The sequence below is a fragment of the Carassius carassius genome, chromosome 42 (assembly GCF_963082965.1).
Source record: "Carassius carassius chromosome 42, fCarCar2.1, whole genome shotgun sequence".
NCBI lineage: Eukaryota > Metazoa > Chordata > Actinopteri > Cypriniformes > Cyprinidae > Carassius > Carassius carassius.
Window position 1 is genome coordinate 15,929,698 of NC_081796.1, and position 17,369 is coordinate 15,947,066.

Consider the following 17,369-nt stretch of genomic DNA (forward strand, 5'->3'; position numbering starts at 1 on the left):
CCCATCATTCGGCATATCCTGATTCATATCTTGGCTGTTGTGTTTCAGAGAGTGATAATATATGCACCTCACAAACCGTTTTGTTTGCATGTGATTATATTGCATATTGTTGTTGCAAATTCAGCTGATACAGATTTGTTATCAGGATAATGCAAAAATGACTTGAGAGACACAATAGCAATGTGTTGAAAACTACAGATTATAATGTTTTTCATTGTATGCCATTGCAATATTACTTTTGGTAAATAATGTGAACAAGAACGTACCACTACAAAATTCTGAAAAATATAAAAATTTCTAGTAAATATAAATTGCATTGCCAGCAAATAAACAAACAAATGCATTCATACATACAGTACATTTTGGCAGATGTATATTTAAGAAATTTTACATGCTTAAATGCAATAATGTATAATATGTATAAATATGTTACATATATTTCTTAAATATATACATGTATGCGTGTGTATTTTATGTATACATATTCGATGAATGCTGTTTGATGAGAGTTTGATGTTCTCTCAGTTCCTCCTTCCTCTCCTCGTCTTACAGAAGTGACAAAGCTGCCATCTACTGGTCAGGACTGATTATGAGTTTAGCGTTACAGTAGTTACAGATTCCTGATGTATTTGGACACTTAAGAGTGTATAACTTTAATTTCATTAAAAAAAAAAAATCGAATCAACTGTCATCTGCACAAAATTATGCTAGAGTAGATCTAACTTATTTTTGTGATTCATTTATTTTCTTTCAGTAATTATTACACTAATAATAAGTAATTACACAATCCATATATATATATGGTTTGAGTTTCCAAATAAATTGTGGAGCCTCGGTATACATTGTCATATGCTGTAGCTGAAGATTCTGTAAAAGCATGAATACATTTGAATAATAATAATAATTTTAAAATTAATATATAAAGAAAAGCATGAAAGATAAGATTTTACTTCTGATACTGAATGAACAGTACATATTAGTAGACAAAAGGGAACTGGAGCCCTGCTGGTATCCCTTGCATCCTCTGGTGCTCATGGAATGGTAAACTGTTCATAAAAAAGAATTTGGAAAAAATCCAGGTCCATGCACTCAGTAGGATGCAAAAGTTGAAAACCCTATAGTATTTAAAAGGGCTAAAGCATAAAACACCAACGCCTATCGGCCATCTGGCCATCATCAGGGTGTTGGTAACAAACAAACAGAATCAAGCCATGCTTATAGTTGCATTGATTTCAGGTTTGCCACTCTGGCACTTGCAGCGCAATTTCTTTGCCACTAGAGCCAATAGTTCAGATCATGTCTGATACCAGAGGTTAAACCAAACAGGAACAAATGAGACATCTCCAAGTGGAATAGGATTGACACTACTGAAAATATCCAGTGTACTCCACACAATATACACCAATGGTCAATAAATCAGTTACACATCATAATTCTTAATTAAGTTGGTTCTAATACTACATGAATAGTGTACAAAAATAGCAATTGGGTATATTGTATTCAAAAAACAGTATACTGTCCTTATAGAGACACAACAATTATAAAAAGGGTGAAAGGTCGAAATCTTCATTGAGACCTGGATGACTAGTGGCCTTCAAGGAATAGATCCAATATGTCTCCCTCTGTTTAAGGCGTTTAATTATATCCCCACTCCTGGCATCAAGGCGAATAGCCTTAATGCCCACTCGTAAGGTCGAATCCCTCCCATGTTTTGCGTCTATATAATGTTTGGCCAATGGCATGTACATATTAGTAGTTGGGGTCTGAATATGTATTTCTATAATTAACAAAATGTAATAATTATAATACTAATAGCAATTGTTACTGTTTACTAGTAGAGATATACGAGAGAGCACTTGCACCATACAAGTCAATGTTTTTTACATGTAATTGTCTAACACTGGAGGGCAGTGTCAGATAGTAATAAAGAAGTGTCACATCTCACTCCTTTAGTTCGGATGCTACACCCCATGTCTTCATAAACTAAACATGTCTGAGTTCATGTCATAACATTTTAATTCAGGCTAGTAGGTGGGCTCTAATTTTAACCAAGGCTCCAGGGGATACTCTGCTCAGTGAGTCAATAACTGGGAGATATTAAATATTTGTCTCGGCTGATCAAATTTTATTGAGCTATTTCAATTTGGCAGACACTGCACAGGGCAAACACTCGGTCCGCAGAGGGAAGTAAGCAGACCTGTGCTGAGAACACAAGAGTACAGGCCACGTTTCAGAGACCTTGCTTGAGAGTCAAATATTATCCTGTTGAGCTGAGCAGAAAGGGCACAGCTGAGAAATAAAAATGTTTGGCAGGGAAACTCTATCATAAAAATAATGCGTGTAATTTAGATTATTTGCAACTAAATATATATAGGTATTGTCAATTTGGCAGCAGAATAATTAGGTTTTTTCTGCAATATTAAATACTATTTGTGACTTAAATATAACCAATTCATTAAAACAAATCGACAAAACCTTTCTATAAATTTTAGGGGTTTTCTTGCATTCAATAACAAGAAAAGCATGGGATTAGTTGTTTCTTGTGGGATATAAAAATGGTGTAGAAACTATTTACACTCGGAAGTTAAGTAAATTTAATTATTACAAAGAAAAGGCATTGAATCAAACACGAATTTTTGAAGTAGAAAATAGTTAATTTCTACGTAGCACAATAACTAATTCCTTACACTGTAGGCTAAATTTAAATCTAACCAAATGGGAACATATAAGGTGATTTCTGATGATGCTCATAAAGATTTTTTTTCTTCACTCTTTCTAACGATTTAATGATTTCAAGAAAAGCAGAGATGGATTCATTAATGCACACCATGTAAGACACTTTAATGGCTTATGCTAAAGTAAAAAAGAACAGAAATAACTGCAAGCGGTATTTCTTTACTTTATACTGAAAAAAAAAAAAACATAATTCAACACAAAATGTATTAGGCTACGTATACAGTTTCTTACATATATATTTAGTATTCCAGATGAAAAAAATAAATAAAATAAAAAATCCAAAAACTGAATAATCTGTGAGGCATTTTAAAACTTCCCTCCCTATTACATCATTAAACTTTGTTAAATAACTAACATAACTCTACTCTTTACTCCCATTCAGCTTTTCAAAGTAATGTAACTAATACAGGAGTCTGGGAAAGGCTTGCATTGTAATTACCCCCAATGCCATCAACATTTCCCCCCTGTGCTGGCACGAATTCCCAGCCGTTTATTTCCTGTCCTTTTCATGCTGGAGGGAGGCTGGATTTGGGATGCAGGTCTTTGGGAGTCCCATGGAGCAAAGTTTTTGACTGATGTCCAGAAGCCATAACTACACTTTTCTCAGGCGTGTAGCCTACAGTAGTGCTGAACTTTGATGCTGCTTCTGAATGCAGCCGCTTCGTAGATTTTTAAATTGCTTTCTCCATCATGTTTCAGTCCTCCAGCAGGCGTCAGTTCGTTTAAACTTCTGCTCTTGCAACTTTGAAGACTCATAAGAAGACCATCGAAATGACTGAGGAGAGCAAAGCCGACCACGGTGCCCAAAGTGGGAAAGATTTAGAGAAACAGCTCCGTTTGCGAGTTTGTGTTTTGAACGAACTTCTGAAGACCGAACGGGATTATATTGGGACGCTGGAGTTTCTCTCGGTGAGTGCGACTTGGGTAATATATTTTGTGTGTGTGTGTGTGGATAATATCATATTTTTTAGCCCAGGTAGCTCCAGAAGCATTTCCTATCCATACGGCTGGCCCACGCGACAAAGTAGAACGACCGTAGGATGTACACGCGCACATCTTTAAGTTTCTTTAGGGTCACTTCTCGCTGAACGCCGTTGATATGGTTAACACCATCAGGTTAGCGTCTTTTTGGCGCAATGGAAATACTTTAAAATCATTTAAATCCCGGTTTAAACATTTGAATGCTTACTTGCAAAACTATGTGCTTTTAAGTGGAAAATTCGCATCCTGGGCACGTTCTATTTTGTTTTTGTGTAGATGGGCTGTAGTGAACGCGTCTGTTTAGTATGTTATAGTGAATCAGCAGCATCAGAGGTCTTGCGGTGAACCTCAAAACCCAGACCGTGCCATGTCTGTCAGTCCCGCTGATCGCTTTGGTTTGTAGCTCTGTCTAAGAAGAAAAATCACAGAGTAATTTGTCTCAATTTAATCGGTGCTTCTTGTTTTTCCCCTCTTTTTCTGCTTTGGAGAGCTTCTCTCTAGTTCCTGTTGAGAACACAGACAGTGTTTGGATTAACAGAGAAAACGTTCACTGCTCAGAGGTTTTGTAGCTCAGGAGACTAATCAATTTCGCCTAAGATGTTTCTTCTAAAATGAAAATCAACACAAATGAGACACAACCGAGATGTCTGCAAGATGTCTGTTAAAGGCCGTTTAATCGAGAAAGCATCTACTGTGTACAAACTTCTGATAGACGTCTCTAAGATGTCAGTTTTACATACATTCTAAATCAACATCTTAAAGACATTAGACAAAACGTCTATTTGACATCTGATAGAAAACGTCCTATAGATGTATGGCAGATGAGCAAACATTCTTAAAAATATGTCAAATAGACGTCTCCGTGATGTACGAGTGCTATCAGGGAAATGTTCACATATACTGTGGACAGCACTGACTTCTCTTGAGATTTGATTGCATAATTGAGACATTATTGAGAACTCTTTCTGAAACTTGAAAACTTTTTCTCAGGAGAAACATCTCAGAAGTCGAAGACTTGAGTAGAAGTCTCCACTGAGGAGTCACAACTGAGATATGCAGCACTGAATCTTGCAGATGAAAATGACAATAAAATTGAATTTTAAAAAAAATCTTAAACAGAAAAATGTAAACATTATGCATGATTATAATCTCCATACTGGATGTCTCTAGCATGGATACATCTGTCCATGATTTGCTCAGGCTCAGTGAGCAGAGTAGGCAAATGCTTTTGAGTCTTATCCAAGAAATAAGGCTAAGCAGGTGGACCGAAAGTGAAAACCTCAGACTGGCACACTGTGGGACTGTAGCAACTAATATAATTTCTGCCTCTACTGGAGGAATGGAATACTGTAAGCCCTTCAGCCTGACAGGAGAATTGAAGACTGGAAGGAAAGGAGATGTTTGTGTGTGTGTGTGTGTGTGTGTGTAATGCATAGTTTATGCAAGATTATTTAAATAAGGAAATTGGTGGCTAATCACTTATTCATGTTTAAAGTTTGAAGCAAGATATTTATCTAAAACTGAAGAAAGCAAAGTAAGCATGAAATTGCATTTTCAAAAGCCTGAAATGATTCAGGTTGAACCATTAGATGAAACATCCTTATGATTGATATGTAGCAATGACCTGTGTTTCTCACCCTTCATGCACATTCACATGCTTACATTCCCCATTGGGAGACAGTGTCACAAGTGGTTTTCAAATTCATTCAGACTAAATGAAATCTCTCTGTTCAGACCATTTTGATACAATTAAATAAACCATTAGCCTGTGGAGATCGTATTTGGGAGACAGACATAATATAGAATAATTCCAGTCAAACATTTCAGTTTGTTTTATTGCTAGCAGTAAAACATGATTTCTTCAGAGGTGAAAAAGTTCTTCTTTTGATGATGAAAGCTTGTCGTTGTACCCCTGAGTGTGATTGGGAGGTAAGGAGGAAACTTTATCAAGTCACTGGGAAATATCACTCACATGCTCTCAAGGATCAAAGCCTCCACAGGTGCAACTGCAGGTCTGTGACTGGTCACTTTTAACCAATCATCTTGCTTAGAAATGCTCACGTGGCTTAACCTGAATTCCTCAATGTCTAGACAAAAAAAAACAAAAAGGGGGCAGTGTTTGGTAGGCTAAACGAAGCCTGTGCAGAATTGAAGTTAGATGATAACAACAGGCTGTGGTAGAGGACAATGGCTGTTGTTTCATGGCCCAGAGGGCCCAGAGGACTGGTGCCATGCTGAACAGAGGGCATTTTGTGTTTGTGAGAATTAGATGAAGGGGGTCGCTTCCAGACAATTTGGCTCCCCGGTGGAACTGGCCTGGAGGTATCGCCAGGAGAGGGACTGTGACGTAAGAGCCCGGGTTCTTTGCCCTCGGTTGTACATTACATTTCCTGGTGGAGGAATTCCGGAGAGGTTAGAAGAAATTAGGAAACAATGGTGGATAAGTTGCTTTGTTTGAATCCAGGGGAGATTTAACTACATCAGATTAGTTAAACCCACTATATTCTTCATGGTTGGTTTGTTCTGGGAAAGGAATTGCTCTTAAAAGTTGTTGTTGAGTTGGTATTTAGTGTAAAATGCCAGCTGCGCTAACTGACAGTTACTTGGCATGCTATGCAATTGTGCATGGATATCAGAGATGAGCCAAGAACAGTGTCTGGCAATTTACATGAGATGGAGGAAGTATCTTAAAAGATCTTTACTGAATATCCCTAGAATGGCTTATGTAACAGCTCGATATAGATCTGATAATGGGTGGTTTCAGATAATCATGTTTATATTTGTTAACTAGAGGCTAAGAATGATGATCCTCTGTAAGAAGTGCGTCACTATGCTTTTTTTCACTGTATATGCCCTTGAGTTTATGGTAAAAGTCACTCAAACAAATGAGAAGTACAACTGACCAGCATGAGTATTCATCAGTACTTGTAGAGTGAATCCAACAGGAGTAAACAGGGGGAAAGCTTTTATGTCCTCCTTCAGTTGGAAAACAGCCGTGTTGGTGCATAATGTGTTCTCTGGAGTCTTAGCTCTGGATTAAGTGGTCCCTCTGCAGCGTTTTTCTTTCACAATACCCTGTGGGTTTGGAGGAATCGACCACCCAATGTAATTTTTTAATGCTTAATAATAAAACTTCAAAAAGGGATTTTGCACCACAAACTGCAATTGCTTTCATTTTGCTTTTGGGGTAAACACAAGTTTTAAAAGTACCCGTAGACATTTCTTGGTCTATTTAGAAATTTGTTTGAAGATTATGTGGTACAGTTTTCAAAGTTACTTGACAATGTAGGATTCCTACTGTTTGACTCATTAGAACAAAAATAGCAGGGCAACTTACCCACAAACACAAATTAAACACAGAGCTGACTTAAATAATAAACCAGTGCCTATGTATAAGTCTTTTCTTGATCTGAGAAGTAGTAAAGCCTGTAAAACACATTTGAGATACATTCAATCACTGGTGGTTTAAGATGCATATAAAATGTAACCTGGCCAAGTGTAAATTGGTCTTGTTGTTCAGACAACTTACAGTCTTTTCAAACATATTCAACTGTTCCACATAACATAAAAACATTTGGCATACAGTACCTTAGCAATTGCAAAGCAAAGCCTTGGATTCTTGTACATTTTTATTCTTGATTGATTAGAATCTATTTTTTTTTCTAATTAAGTTTACTTTTGAGTTTATTCTAACTCCATTGTTATGCTTAATTTGCTTCGTTGTCTATTTTCTCTTGTTCTGTTTATTTACAGTCAGTCTGAGGCCTGTTGATTTGTTGGTGTCATGTGACCAGCACAGATTGGGGAGGGGGGGTGGGGTATATCATTTCCCAGCCAGGCAGTGAACCCTGCAACCCCATCCCTCGGGGTCACAGTTCTCCATCCTCAACTTCTTCCTCTTTGTATCCTGGTTTATCCATCTGTTGTTCTGGAAACATGGGGGCTTCATTATCACACCCTCTTCACCCATCTCTCACTGCTGAAAACTCAACATATTTAGCTGAACTAGAGTGTAAATGGGTGTAGATCAACCTAAAGATTGATTTAAAGTTGGGAAAAACTGTTTGAGATATGACTTTGTTGAGATGAGGAAAATAAGGTTGATTGTTCTCACTAAAACCAGGGTTATGGGTTCATATTTGAGTTATTTTTGTCATTATTGTGCATCCCCCCAAACAGTTGCAAATAAAAACACCATTAGTTGGACTCGAATAGGAGTTTTTTTTAGTCTCAAAATGCATTGTTCTTATTGTTCTTAACCTTTTGCTCTTAAAAATTACACTCACCTAAAGGATTATAAGGAACACCATACTAATACTGTGTTTGACCCCCTTTCGCCTTCAGAACTGCCTTAATTCTACGTGGCATTGATTCAACAAGGTGGTGAAAGCATTCTTTAGAAATGTTGGCCCATATTGATAGGATAGCATCTTGCAGTTGATGGAGATTTGTGGGATGCACATCCAGGGCACGAAGCTCCCGTTCCACCACATCCCAAAGATGCTCTATTGGGTTGAGATCTGGTGACTGTGGGGGTCATTTTAGTACAGTGAACTCATTGTCATGTTCAAGAAACCAATTTGAAATGATTCGAGCTTTGTGACATGGTGCTTTATCCTGCTGGAAGTAGCCATCAGAGGATGAGTACATGGTGTCATAAAGGGATGGGCATGTTCAGAAACAATGCTCATGTAGGCCGTGGCATTTAAACTGTAATGAACCAGAACTCGACATGGGATCCATAATGCAGGCTTTATTATAAAGGCTCGTAGTCGTACAGGCAGTGGTCAGAACCGGCAATGTCAACAGCGTGGGCAGAACAGAGAATCAAAATCCACGTGTGAAGAACAAGGACCATCTAGCTTGACGGGGATTAAGGCGATTGGCGGTGCGTAAGTACTCCAGGTTCTTGTGATCTGTTAGTACAGTGAACGGATGTGTGGCTCCCTCTAGCCAGTGCCTCCACTCCTGAAAAGCTGCCTTCATGGCAAGGAGTTTCCGATCTCCGACACTGTAGTTGCGTTCTGCCGAGTTGAGTTTCCTGGAATAGAAGGCACAGGGATGGAGTTTAGCGGCAGGATCTGGGCATTGTGACAGGATAGCACCAATGCCTGTGTTGGATGTGTCTACCTCGACTATGAAAGGTAATGTGGGGTCAGGGTGACAGAGGATGGGCGCGTTGCTAAACCGTTGTTTCAGGGTTTGGAATGCCTTGTGAGTGGATTCTGACCGTTGTCATCCTGCCTTGTGACAACTCCAATAAGCGATCTCCAGCTCCCTTTCCCTCCTTAGGATGATCGAATACTGCCCGGAATTGCTGCAGGAAATCCTGAAAGGAAGTAAATGTGGATCCATAGGGTCCCCACATGGCCGTAATCCATTCTAGTGCTTTCTCAGTCAATATAGAACAAACAAAGGTGATCTTCCCAGTATCCGTAGTGTACAGTGAGGGTTGTTGTTCCACAAACAGAGAGCATTGCAATAGAAATCCCTTACACTTGCTGGCGTCACCGTTGTATTTATCCGGGAAAGCAAGACGGGGATTGGCCTGAGATGGCGTTCCGGCCGCGTGGGCAATGGCGGATGCCTCCGGCGTTGGTGGGACCGTGGGAGCTGTATGGAGATTCTGAACGGCCTTGACGAGCTCCTCCGTGATCGTGGTTAGACGATTCATCTGGAACTGATTGGCCGCCATCTGACTGGCTTGGGCCGCCATGGCGGTATGAAGACCTTCAAAAGCCGCTGGATCTCGTTGTGGCGAAGTCTTCTGTAATGAACCAGAACTCGACATGGGATCCATAATGCAGGCTTTATTATAAAGGCTCGTAGTCGTACAGGCAATGGTCAGAACCGGCAATGTCAACAGCGTGGGCAGAACAGAGAATCAAAATCCACTAACAAGCAAGGGGTCGGTAGGCAGGCAGCAAAGGTACGTAAGAGATAACAGACAAGATCGGTGACAGGAAATCAAACACGGGTAGTAACGCTCAGAAATGACAGACACAGCAAATCAAGACTTTGCGTTTGAACTATGGTGGAAGTCCAGCTTATATACACAGTCTTTGATGACGATCACCTGTGCAGGTGATCAGAGTCCAAGGACGGGGCTTATGGGAAGTGTAGTGTCGTAAGTGTAAGTGAATGAATGGATGCGTGTGTCAGTATTCAGGTGAGGGTGCCCTCCGCTGGCCAACAGAGGGAATCACGGGGTTCGTCTCCGTGACATAAATGGGCCTAACGTGTGCCAATAAAACATCCCCCACACCATTACACCACCAACCTGCACAGTGGTAACAAGGCATGATGGATCCATGTTCTCATTCTGTTTACGCCAAATTCTGACTCTACCATCTGAATGTCGAGACTCAGACCAGGCAACATTTTTCCATTCTTCAACTGTCCAATTTTGGTGAGCTTGTGCAAATTGTAGCCTCTTTTCCTATTTGTAGTGGAGATGAGTGGTACCCAGTGGGGTGTTCTGCTGTTGTAGCCCATCCGCCTCAAGGTTGTTCGTGTTGTGGCTTCACAAATGCTTTGCTGCATACCTCGGTTGTAACGAGTGGTTATTTTAGTCAAAGTTGCTCTTCTATCAGCTTGAATCAGTCGGCCCATTCTCCTCTGACCTCTAGCATCAACAAGGCATTTTCGCCCACAGGACTGACGCATACTGGATGTTTTTCCCTTTTCACACCATTCTTTGTAAACCCTAAAAATGGTTGTGCGTGAAAATCCCAGTAACTGAGCAGATTGTGAAATACTCAGACCGGCCCATCTGGCACCAACAACCATGCTACGCTCAAAATTGCTTAAATCACCTTTCTTTCCTATTCTTACATTCAGTTTGGAGTTCAGGAGATTGTCTTGACCAGGACCACACCCCTAAATGCATTGAAGCAACTGCCATGTGATTGGCTGATTAGATAATTGCATTAATGAGAAATTGAACAGGTGTTCCTTATAATCCTTTAGGTGAGTGTAGGTTGACACTTTTGAGTCTCAAAATGCATTGTTCTCAAAATTTAATTTCTTTTTAACACTTTGGTTTGAGTCTCAAAACATTTTGCTCTTGAAACTTTGACAACATTTTTGTTGAGTCACTGACTCTTAAAAACTTTTGATTTGGCAAACAGTTGCTTGGTAAAATGTTTTACGTACACTTTTACTTGAGTTTTTTATATATATATATATTTTTTTTTTGCACAGATGTCAGAAAGTTTGCTTGCAAAAAAAACCCTCAAAGGGTGGGGTCAGCTATCACTGATGACTGATAGATGCTTTTTTATATATTGTTTCCACTGGAATGACAGTGCTTGTTAGTTCTGTCTGTGAGTTATTAAGGTGGCAAAAAGATAAGGGGATAAAACACTTAATCCTTATTTAAGTATTTAAGGCGTTAAGTAGGTTTGTGGACCTCATCCAAAAGAAAAGTGTTAACTGTTTGCGAAACTATCTATCTTGGATCTACAATAAAGGCACAAAAATTACTCCATACATGTTGGGTTTAAATCCCTGGAAGCATAATAAGAGAATAATTGGAGTGCGGACATAGTTGACTCAGCCATCACTGTCACCTTTGGCCTTTGTCAGCCAATCAAAAGCAAGCATTGCTTTATTTCTCACTTTAACACGCTTTCTGTCAATGTCTCTTGCCAATCTTTACAGCCTTTACCACCTGCATATGTTCCATCCATTATGTCCCAATACTTAGTTTACACAGAGCTGCATTTTCCCCTTGCTACATAGAGGATCATTAAGATTCCAATCTTTCTAATGAGTTCAGCTTTCTTTTTCCACTGTAAGGTCATAGGAGTTCTCATGCGCCGCAGACAGACGTTTTAACCAACGGAGACCTTCCTTTATCTTATCCTCTCTTTTTAAGCAGTATGATTAACTAGCTTCCCGAGGCTCAGGGCAGGTCACCTCATTCCAAATGCACAGCATGATTGCAAAATGTGTCAGCCATTTTTCTATTCTAGCGACAGTCCAATTCATGGAAGAGAACAGAGTCTTTGTGCCCCTGAGGGAATTTAGAGGTGAGGTTCAGCGTTCAGTCTGAATTTAACATGATGGGGCTTAAGAACAAGGAAGTTGTCGCTGGTGGGGAGGAATTATGTTGGGGTCCTGTGGTTGTTTGTTTCCGTGATGGATCGGAAGCGTCTAATCACCTTTGAAAGCCCTCCATCATTTGGTTTCAGTTAAATCTACATTGGATGTCTGAGGTGATTTCGTTTTTGGCCCTTCTCTTAATTTCTCTTAACTCTCAACATCCCAAAAATGTTTTATCTCATCGTTTTGCATCTGGGGAGCAATTGTTTTAGTCCCCCCCGGGACCACCACAGTAACAAAATGAATATAAAGTGAACTTCAGACATGTTCTTTTTGTGTGATTTTGAAATTGTTTTACACATGGAGCCATCCGTGTCCTGTTACATTGGTGTGCAGTCTTGTGTGTCATGTTTGTGAGTGCACAGGGTCTAAGAGGGGCTCTGGCCGGTGAGTTCCTTCAGTTTCTGTGTCAGTGTGAGCAGGATTTCCTTCCTTCCTGCCCCTCCTCTCCTTTAACATTGTGCTCTGCTTCCCCTGTACATACAGCTGGCTTTGGAGGCACATGGGCCGCTCCACACGACTAGAGTCTATGCCAGGGCATCTGTCTCAGATCAGGCTCTGGAAGACAGCAGCTGAATAAGAAACCATTTTTCAGATGTTTTTTGGTAATGTTTTACTCTCGTGTAGCCAGACCTTCAGACTGATGGCTGAAGGTTTGGAATCCATGGCAGCTTTCTTTGGCAAAGGCCTGCCCATGAGGCCATTTAACCGACATGTCAAACAACCAATCACAGTTCGTTTTGTTCAGCGGCATGTTTCAGGGTGTGGAAATGCCGAGGTGTGTGTAAAACTCTCTGACATATTGTAAGGATTTTGTGCCACGAACTTATATTTTAATAAGTATATTAAAATATTTTACATACTTTTGAGAATCCAGTGTTTAGTTGATCCTGATAAATCCTCGTCGTCACAGTTGTAAACATGACGCTTTCTTCTTTCGTGAGTGGATTTGGTGTCACGGCATCTTTGTTTCCAGGTGGATTATTAAAGAACGCGACACACATGTCTCCCAGAAATTCTGAATAATTCAACCAATCCGATGAAAACTTTGAAACTCCTGAAGTGTTTACCTTTTTGTTTGCCATATGCATTTAGCCAACGGTCCGTAGGCGTGACGTCTGAGGCTGAGACTAGGGTCATCATGACCTTTTTGGGCAATATTTTGTCTCCTATGTGTTTTTAATATGGGCTGTTAGTTGAATTGAGCATTTATGCTTCCCAGGTGAAAAAGAAGTACTCTTAAATGTATTAAAAATGTACTTGAAATACATATATTACATTTATAGTACAATTGTTCTCCTTACGTTAACATGCTTACTTGAAGTGCATTAAACATCTACTGAATTGCATTTTAACATCATTTTTAAAAGATGATTTAAATATAAATCATTTAAATATAAAAAGATTTAAAAGATACTAGAAGTATGTTGGTAATAAATGCTCACTTACGGTTTTAAGAAATATGTTAAAACACAAGTATACTTTTTGTGCCATTTTTGAAAACATAATTATTGTAATAATCTTACTTAAAATATATTTTAGATATACTGTACAAGAATGTAGTAAAAATATACAGCTTTTAGTGGTTTATGTAAAGTATATGTATCTTATGTATGTAGACCTATGCTGCAATATATTTAAAATATTTGTCATTATGTCATGAATGTGTTTCAGCATTTTAAAAAAAAGTAAGATATCTTGCAAAACATTTTTTACATTATAATATATTCTTTAAATTATATGAATTCACTCGCACATAAATATATTATAGCTAGGTCTTTAAAATATGCAAATACATTTTTACTTTGTACTTATAACTTATAATGTAATATAAATATAATTATGTCAACTTAGTAATAAGCATACTTAAAATCAATATGTTGTTGGTTTTTACTTGTTTGTACTCATGAAACAATTCTAGGCATCTTGTAATACAGTTCAAATACATTTAAATTTCACTTTTAAATACATTTCATGATACATTCATTGTAATAGGCTATTAACTGTACTTTCCACAAGCATTTCAACATCGTATCATTTTCAATCAAGTGCATCATAAATAATTTTTCCAAAGATACGCTTAATATCCCTATTTACTTACTTGTTTATGTTCCTAAATTCAAACAACCTCAACCTACCGCGTGATACGCAAAAACAAACTTTTTTGGAAGATCAGGCGTGCTTGTGTAACAGGTAACAAAACAAAAGATTGGTTCTTGAGCATCAGGCAAGCATGTCTGAGCTTCCGTTTACAAGTTCTGATGTGCGTGTGTATGTGCATCGATAGATATGAATACAAGTCTAAATTAAAACTGTTAAGTTGTAAAGAGAAATTGTGTCTCTTCAGAGGACTTGGAAGAAACCACTCGATTCATGTGGATTATTTGATGAATTATTCAATGAACTTTTTGAAACGTGAACATTTTTGGTGATGTTAAGTGGAGGGACATATGTCACTGCTCACTGGGTGAACTGTTAAAGTAAATAGTCATTCATTTTTATACATTTATTTTCCTAGCTTCTTAAAGCGTTTATGTGTGTAGATTTGGAACCTCAGTGTTTTGTGACTCTAGGTAAGCATTTCATTTCTGTTACTTGTCTTTTTTTAAGCGCAGCAGCTACATTCAATTTGTCCAATCAGAGCCAAGCTTTTAAAATCGGCTTTGCAGGTAATAGATTAATCACTCTGCCATATGCTGTTCAGATGGTAGCATGTTTTTAGCAGAAATCATCCCAGTTTCGCTATGTTTTATTTTCCCGACTAGAAAATCAGGTGAGCTCCCACCTCCCGTGAACAACTTAATACAGTACAATAGGTGCTTAAAAGGTGCGTCTGCTAAGTCGAAGCAAAAATTTTTTTTTTTTTTGAAAAACAACACATTATTACAACCATACAATTACTTTGTCTAGAGCTGTCTAGCCAAATAGAGCAGTGCTTTTTGATTGTTTTTTTCATTTAGTTTTGACAACTTTATTGCCTGTTTGAAGGAGGGTAAAAAATTATGCTTTTAAGAGAGAAGACATCTGAAACTGCAACGACTGAGAAGATTTGGATTATATTACTCACCAGGTACATTGAAATGTCATTGTTAAAAAGAAAACATCACTAATCATCATTTGTCTTTATGTAGTTTCTTATTTCTTTCTTTCTTTTAGATCAGCTGCTCTCGCAATAGAAGGCAAATTGAAATCAGATCAAAGAGACGAGAAAAGTAATTGGGAAGTATGTTTTGATTTCATATCAATTATGAATGAGAATTCTCAGTGTATAGACCCTGATTTGAAGAGTTTATCTGCCTTTAGATCCTCACGGGTGCGGAACAAATGTGTTCTTATTGATCAGCCTTTAAAATTTGGCAAACACAGCTCCTCTGTAGCTTCTGTCAGCTATGTCTATTGTCTAAAATCAAAGACTCTCACTCTCAAAATTCTAGAAATGGCTGTTCATGCATTTGTTATGTTTCGGCTATATTACTGCAACACTTTATGTTGTGGTACATCTAAGTCATATTGCTATATATCTAAGTATATTGCTCACCTTCAGCTAGTCCAAAATGCTGTGACTGACAAGACTGTAATAAACATGAACATGTCACTCCTATCCTCAGATCTCTCCACTGGTTGCCAGTTCACCAGGGAACAGACTTTAAAATTTAAACTCAAAGTAAAGGGATTCTCCACTTGAAGATGACTATGAAGATGGTGACATTTAAAATGTTTCTTTGGTTCAGTCATTTGCAGGTTTAACTTGAGTTTGTAAAAAAAATGCTCTGTTCTTTATGGTTTTTCAGTAATGTCTTTATGTGTGTGCAGAAAATTGCATTGTGATACATTTTTTATTCAGTGATGGAATATTCATAGTGTACATTCTAGTAATACAATTGTAAAAGAAATGGGTGACACTATTTTAAGACATCCTTGTTACAAATGTGTGTGTTACATGTGTGTGTAATGTAATTTCTATCATAATAACAATTAATTATGCATCATTACATGCAGGTAACCCTAGGCCAAACCCTAATCCTAACCTAACAGTAAGTACATGTAGTTATTTAATATTACTCAGTACTTAAATGCATAATTACACTGTAACAAGGACACCTTAAAATAAAATGTAACCAAGAAAATGTTATACAAATTGTAGTTCTGTTATAGCATCCCACTGATATGTAGTTTGTATATGCTGCTCTACTTTTAATATAGTCAGGGAATGTATTTTTGCTATGTACACAAGATATAGTACATTAAAGTTTTGTGTAAGTGTGTTCATGTGTCAATTGAACGATTTTTGTACTTTTTAATATACAATTTTAGAATGCTAAAATTGCTTTAATACAAACTAATAGTAATGCATGTCTAACGAGCTGATATGCTCTTGAAGAATATTAAAGTGAGGCTTAAAATACAACTGTGCTTCAAGAAGTATAAGTTAAATTACACTAAAGATACTTGAAGTTGTTCCATTTTAACAACTAAATTAAAATATACTGCAATTAGTTTAAAGTTCATTTTAAAGAGCACTTAACATACGTAAAGTTGTTGCAAAATAACATTATGCATGCAACACACGGACTCGGGAACAGAAGGTTAAAGGTTGACAGGTTTATTTTAAAACGGGTATATATATATATATATATATATATATATATATATATATATTAGAGGTGAGCATAGATACATTTTTTTAATCTTGATTAATCTAGATTAAAATGGCTCATTTGAATTCTGCCGAAAACATTCAGAATATGTGTGCTACCCAAATAAAATGACTGAAAGTAAGTCTTTTAGAACGGGTTTCTCAAGCCAGGTGTGCAATAGACCACGGGCTCATCTCCTGTTTCCAAAATGCATCACAAACTGCTTGAGAAAGCTGTAAAACGAATTCCACATTGCACAAGGTGCAAACAACCTTACACCTGTTTCACACATAATCCGTCTGCAGTGCGTATGCGTTTCGTATTTTTTTTTACGCACCCATGTTAACGGATTCCAGCGTTCACGCGGTTGCGGTGTAACGACGGGGTGAAAGGTGTGGCAGGAAGCAAGTGCGAGTTAACACAGTTTAATGAGGACAATGATACAGGACAACAATAAGACACAAAGATGACGCTTAAAGGAATACACAGTCCAGGATGGTGCAGGTGAGTGAAGGATCCGGATGGCGGAGATGAGTTGGCAGCAGGAGAGGGTGACACAGGAACTGCGGGGAAGCGAGCCGAAGGTAAGTGATGTTGCTTGTTTGTGATATGCGGAGAGGGGACGGGGTTCCGGGGAGACACGGACATCCAACGCAGAAACACACAAGAAAGCAAACATAAGTCAAGTACATGAAACAACGCTCTCACAAACACAAGACGCCAGACAAGCCAATATATAGGAATGAGTAATGAGTGACAGCTGTTGCTGATGACAATTAGCGGAGACGCCCACAAACTAATCAGTGCTTACGCGTAACACACAGACTTCACCCACATAGTGCAAAACCCTGAGATCACGGTTTACCAACCGTGACAGTACCCCCCCCTAAGAACGCCTCCTGGAGTTCC

The 17,369-nt window shown here is 38.3% G+C and overlaps 1 protein-coding gene across 2 annotated transcripts in view; it reads left to right on the forward strand.

The window, feature by feature from the left end:
• The first annotated feature begins 3,419 nt into the window (after positions 1–3,419).
• The window catches only part of LOC132123818 (phosphatidylinositol 3,4,5-trisphosphate-dependent Rac exchanger 2 protein-like), a 141,764-nt gene continuing 127,814 nt past the window's right edge, over positions 3,420–17,369 (forward strand). For both annotated transcript variants that reach the window (XM_059534496.1, XM_059534497.1), the window contains exon 1: positions 3,420–3,645. In XM_059534496.1, coding sequence (XP_059390479.1) covers positions 3,508–3,645 — 138 coding nt within the window. In that variant the 5' untranslated portion in view covers positions 3,420–3,507. The remainder of the gene's footprint in view (positions 3,646–17,369) is intronic.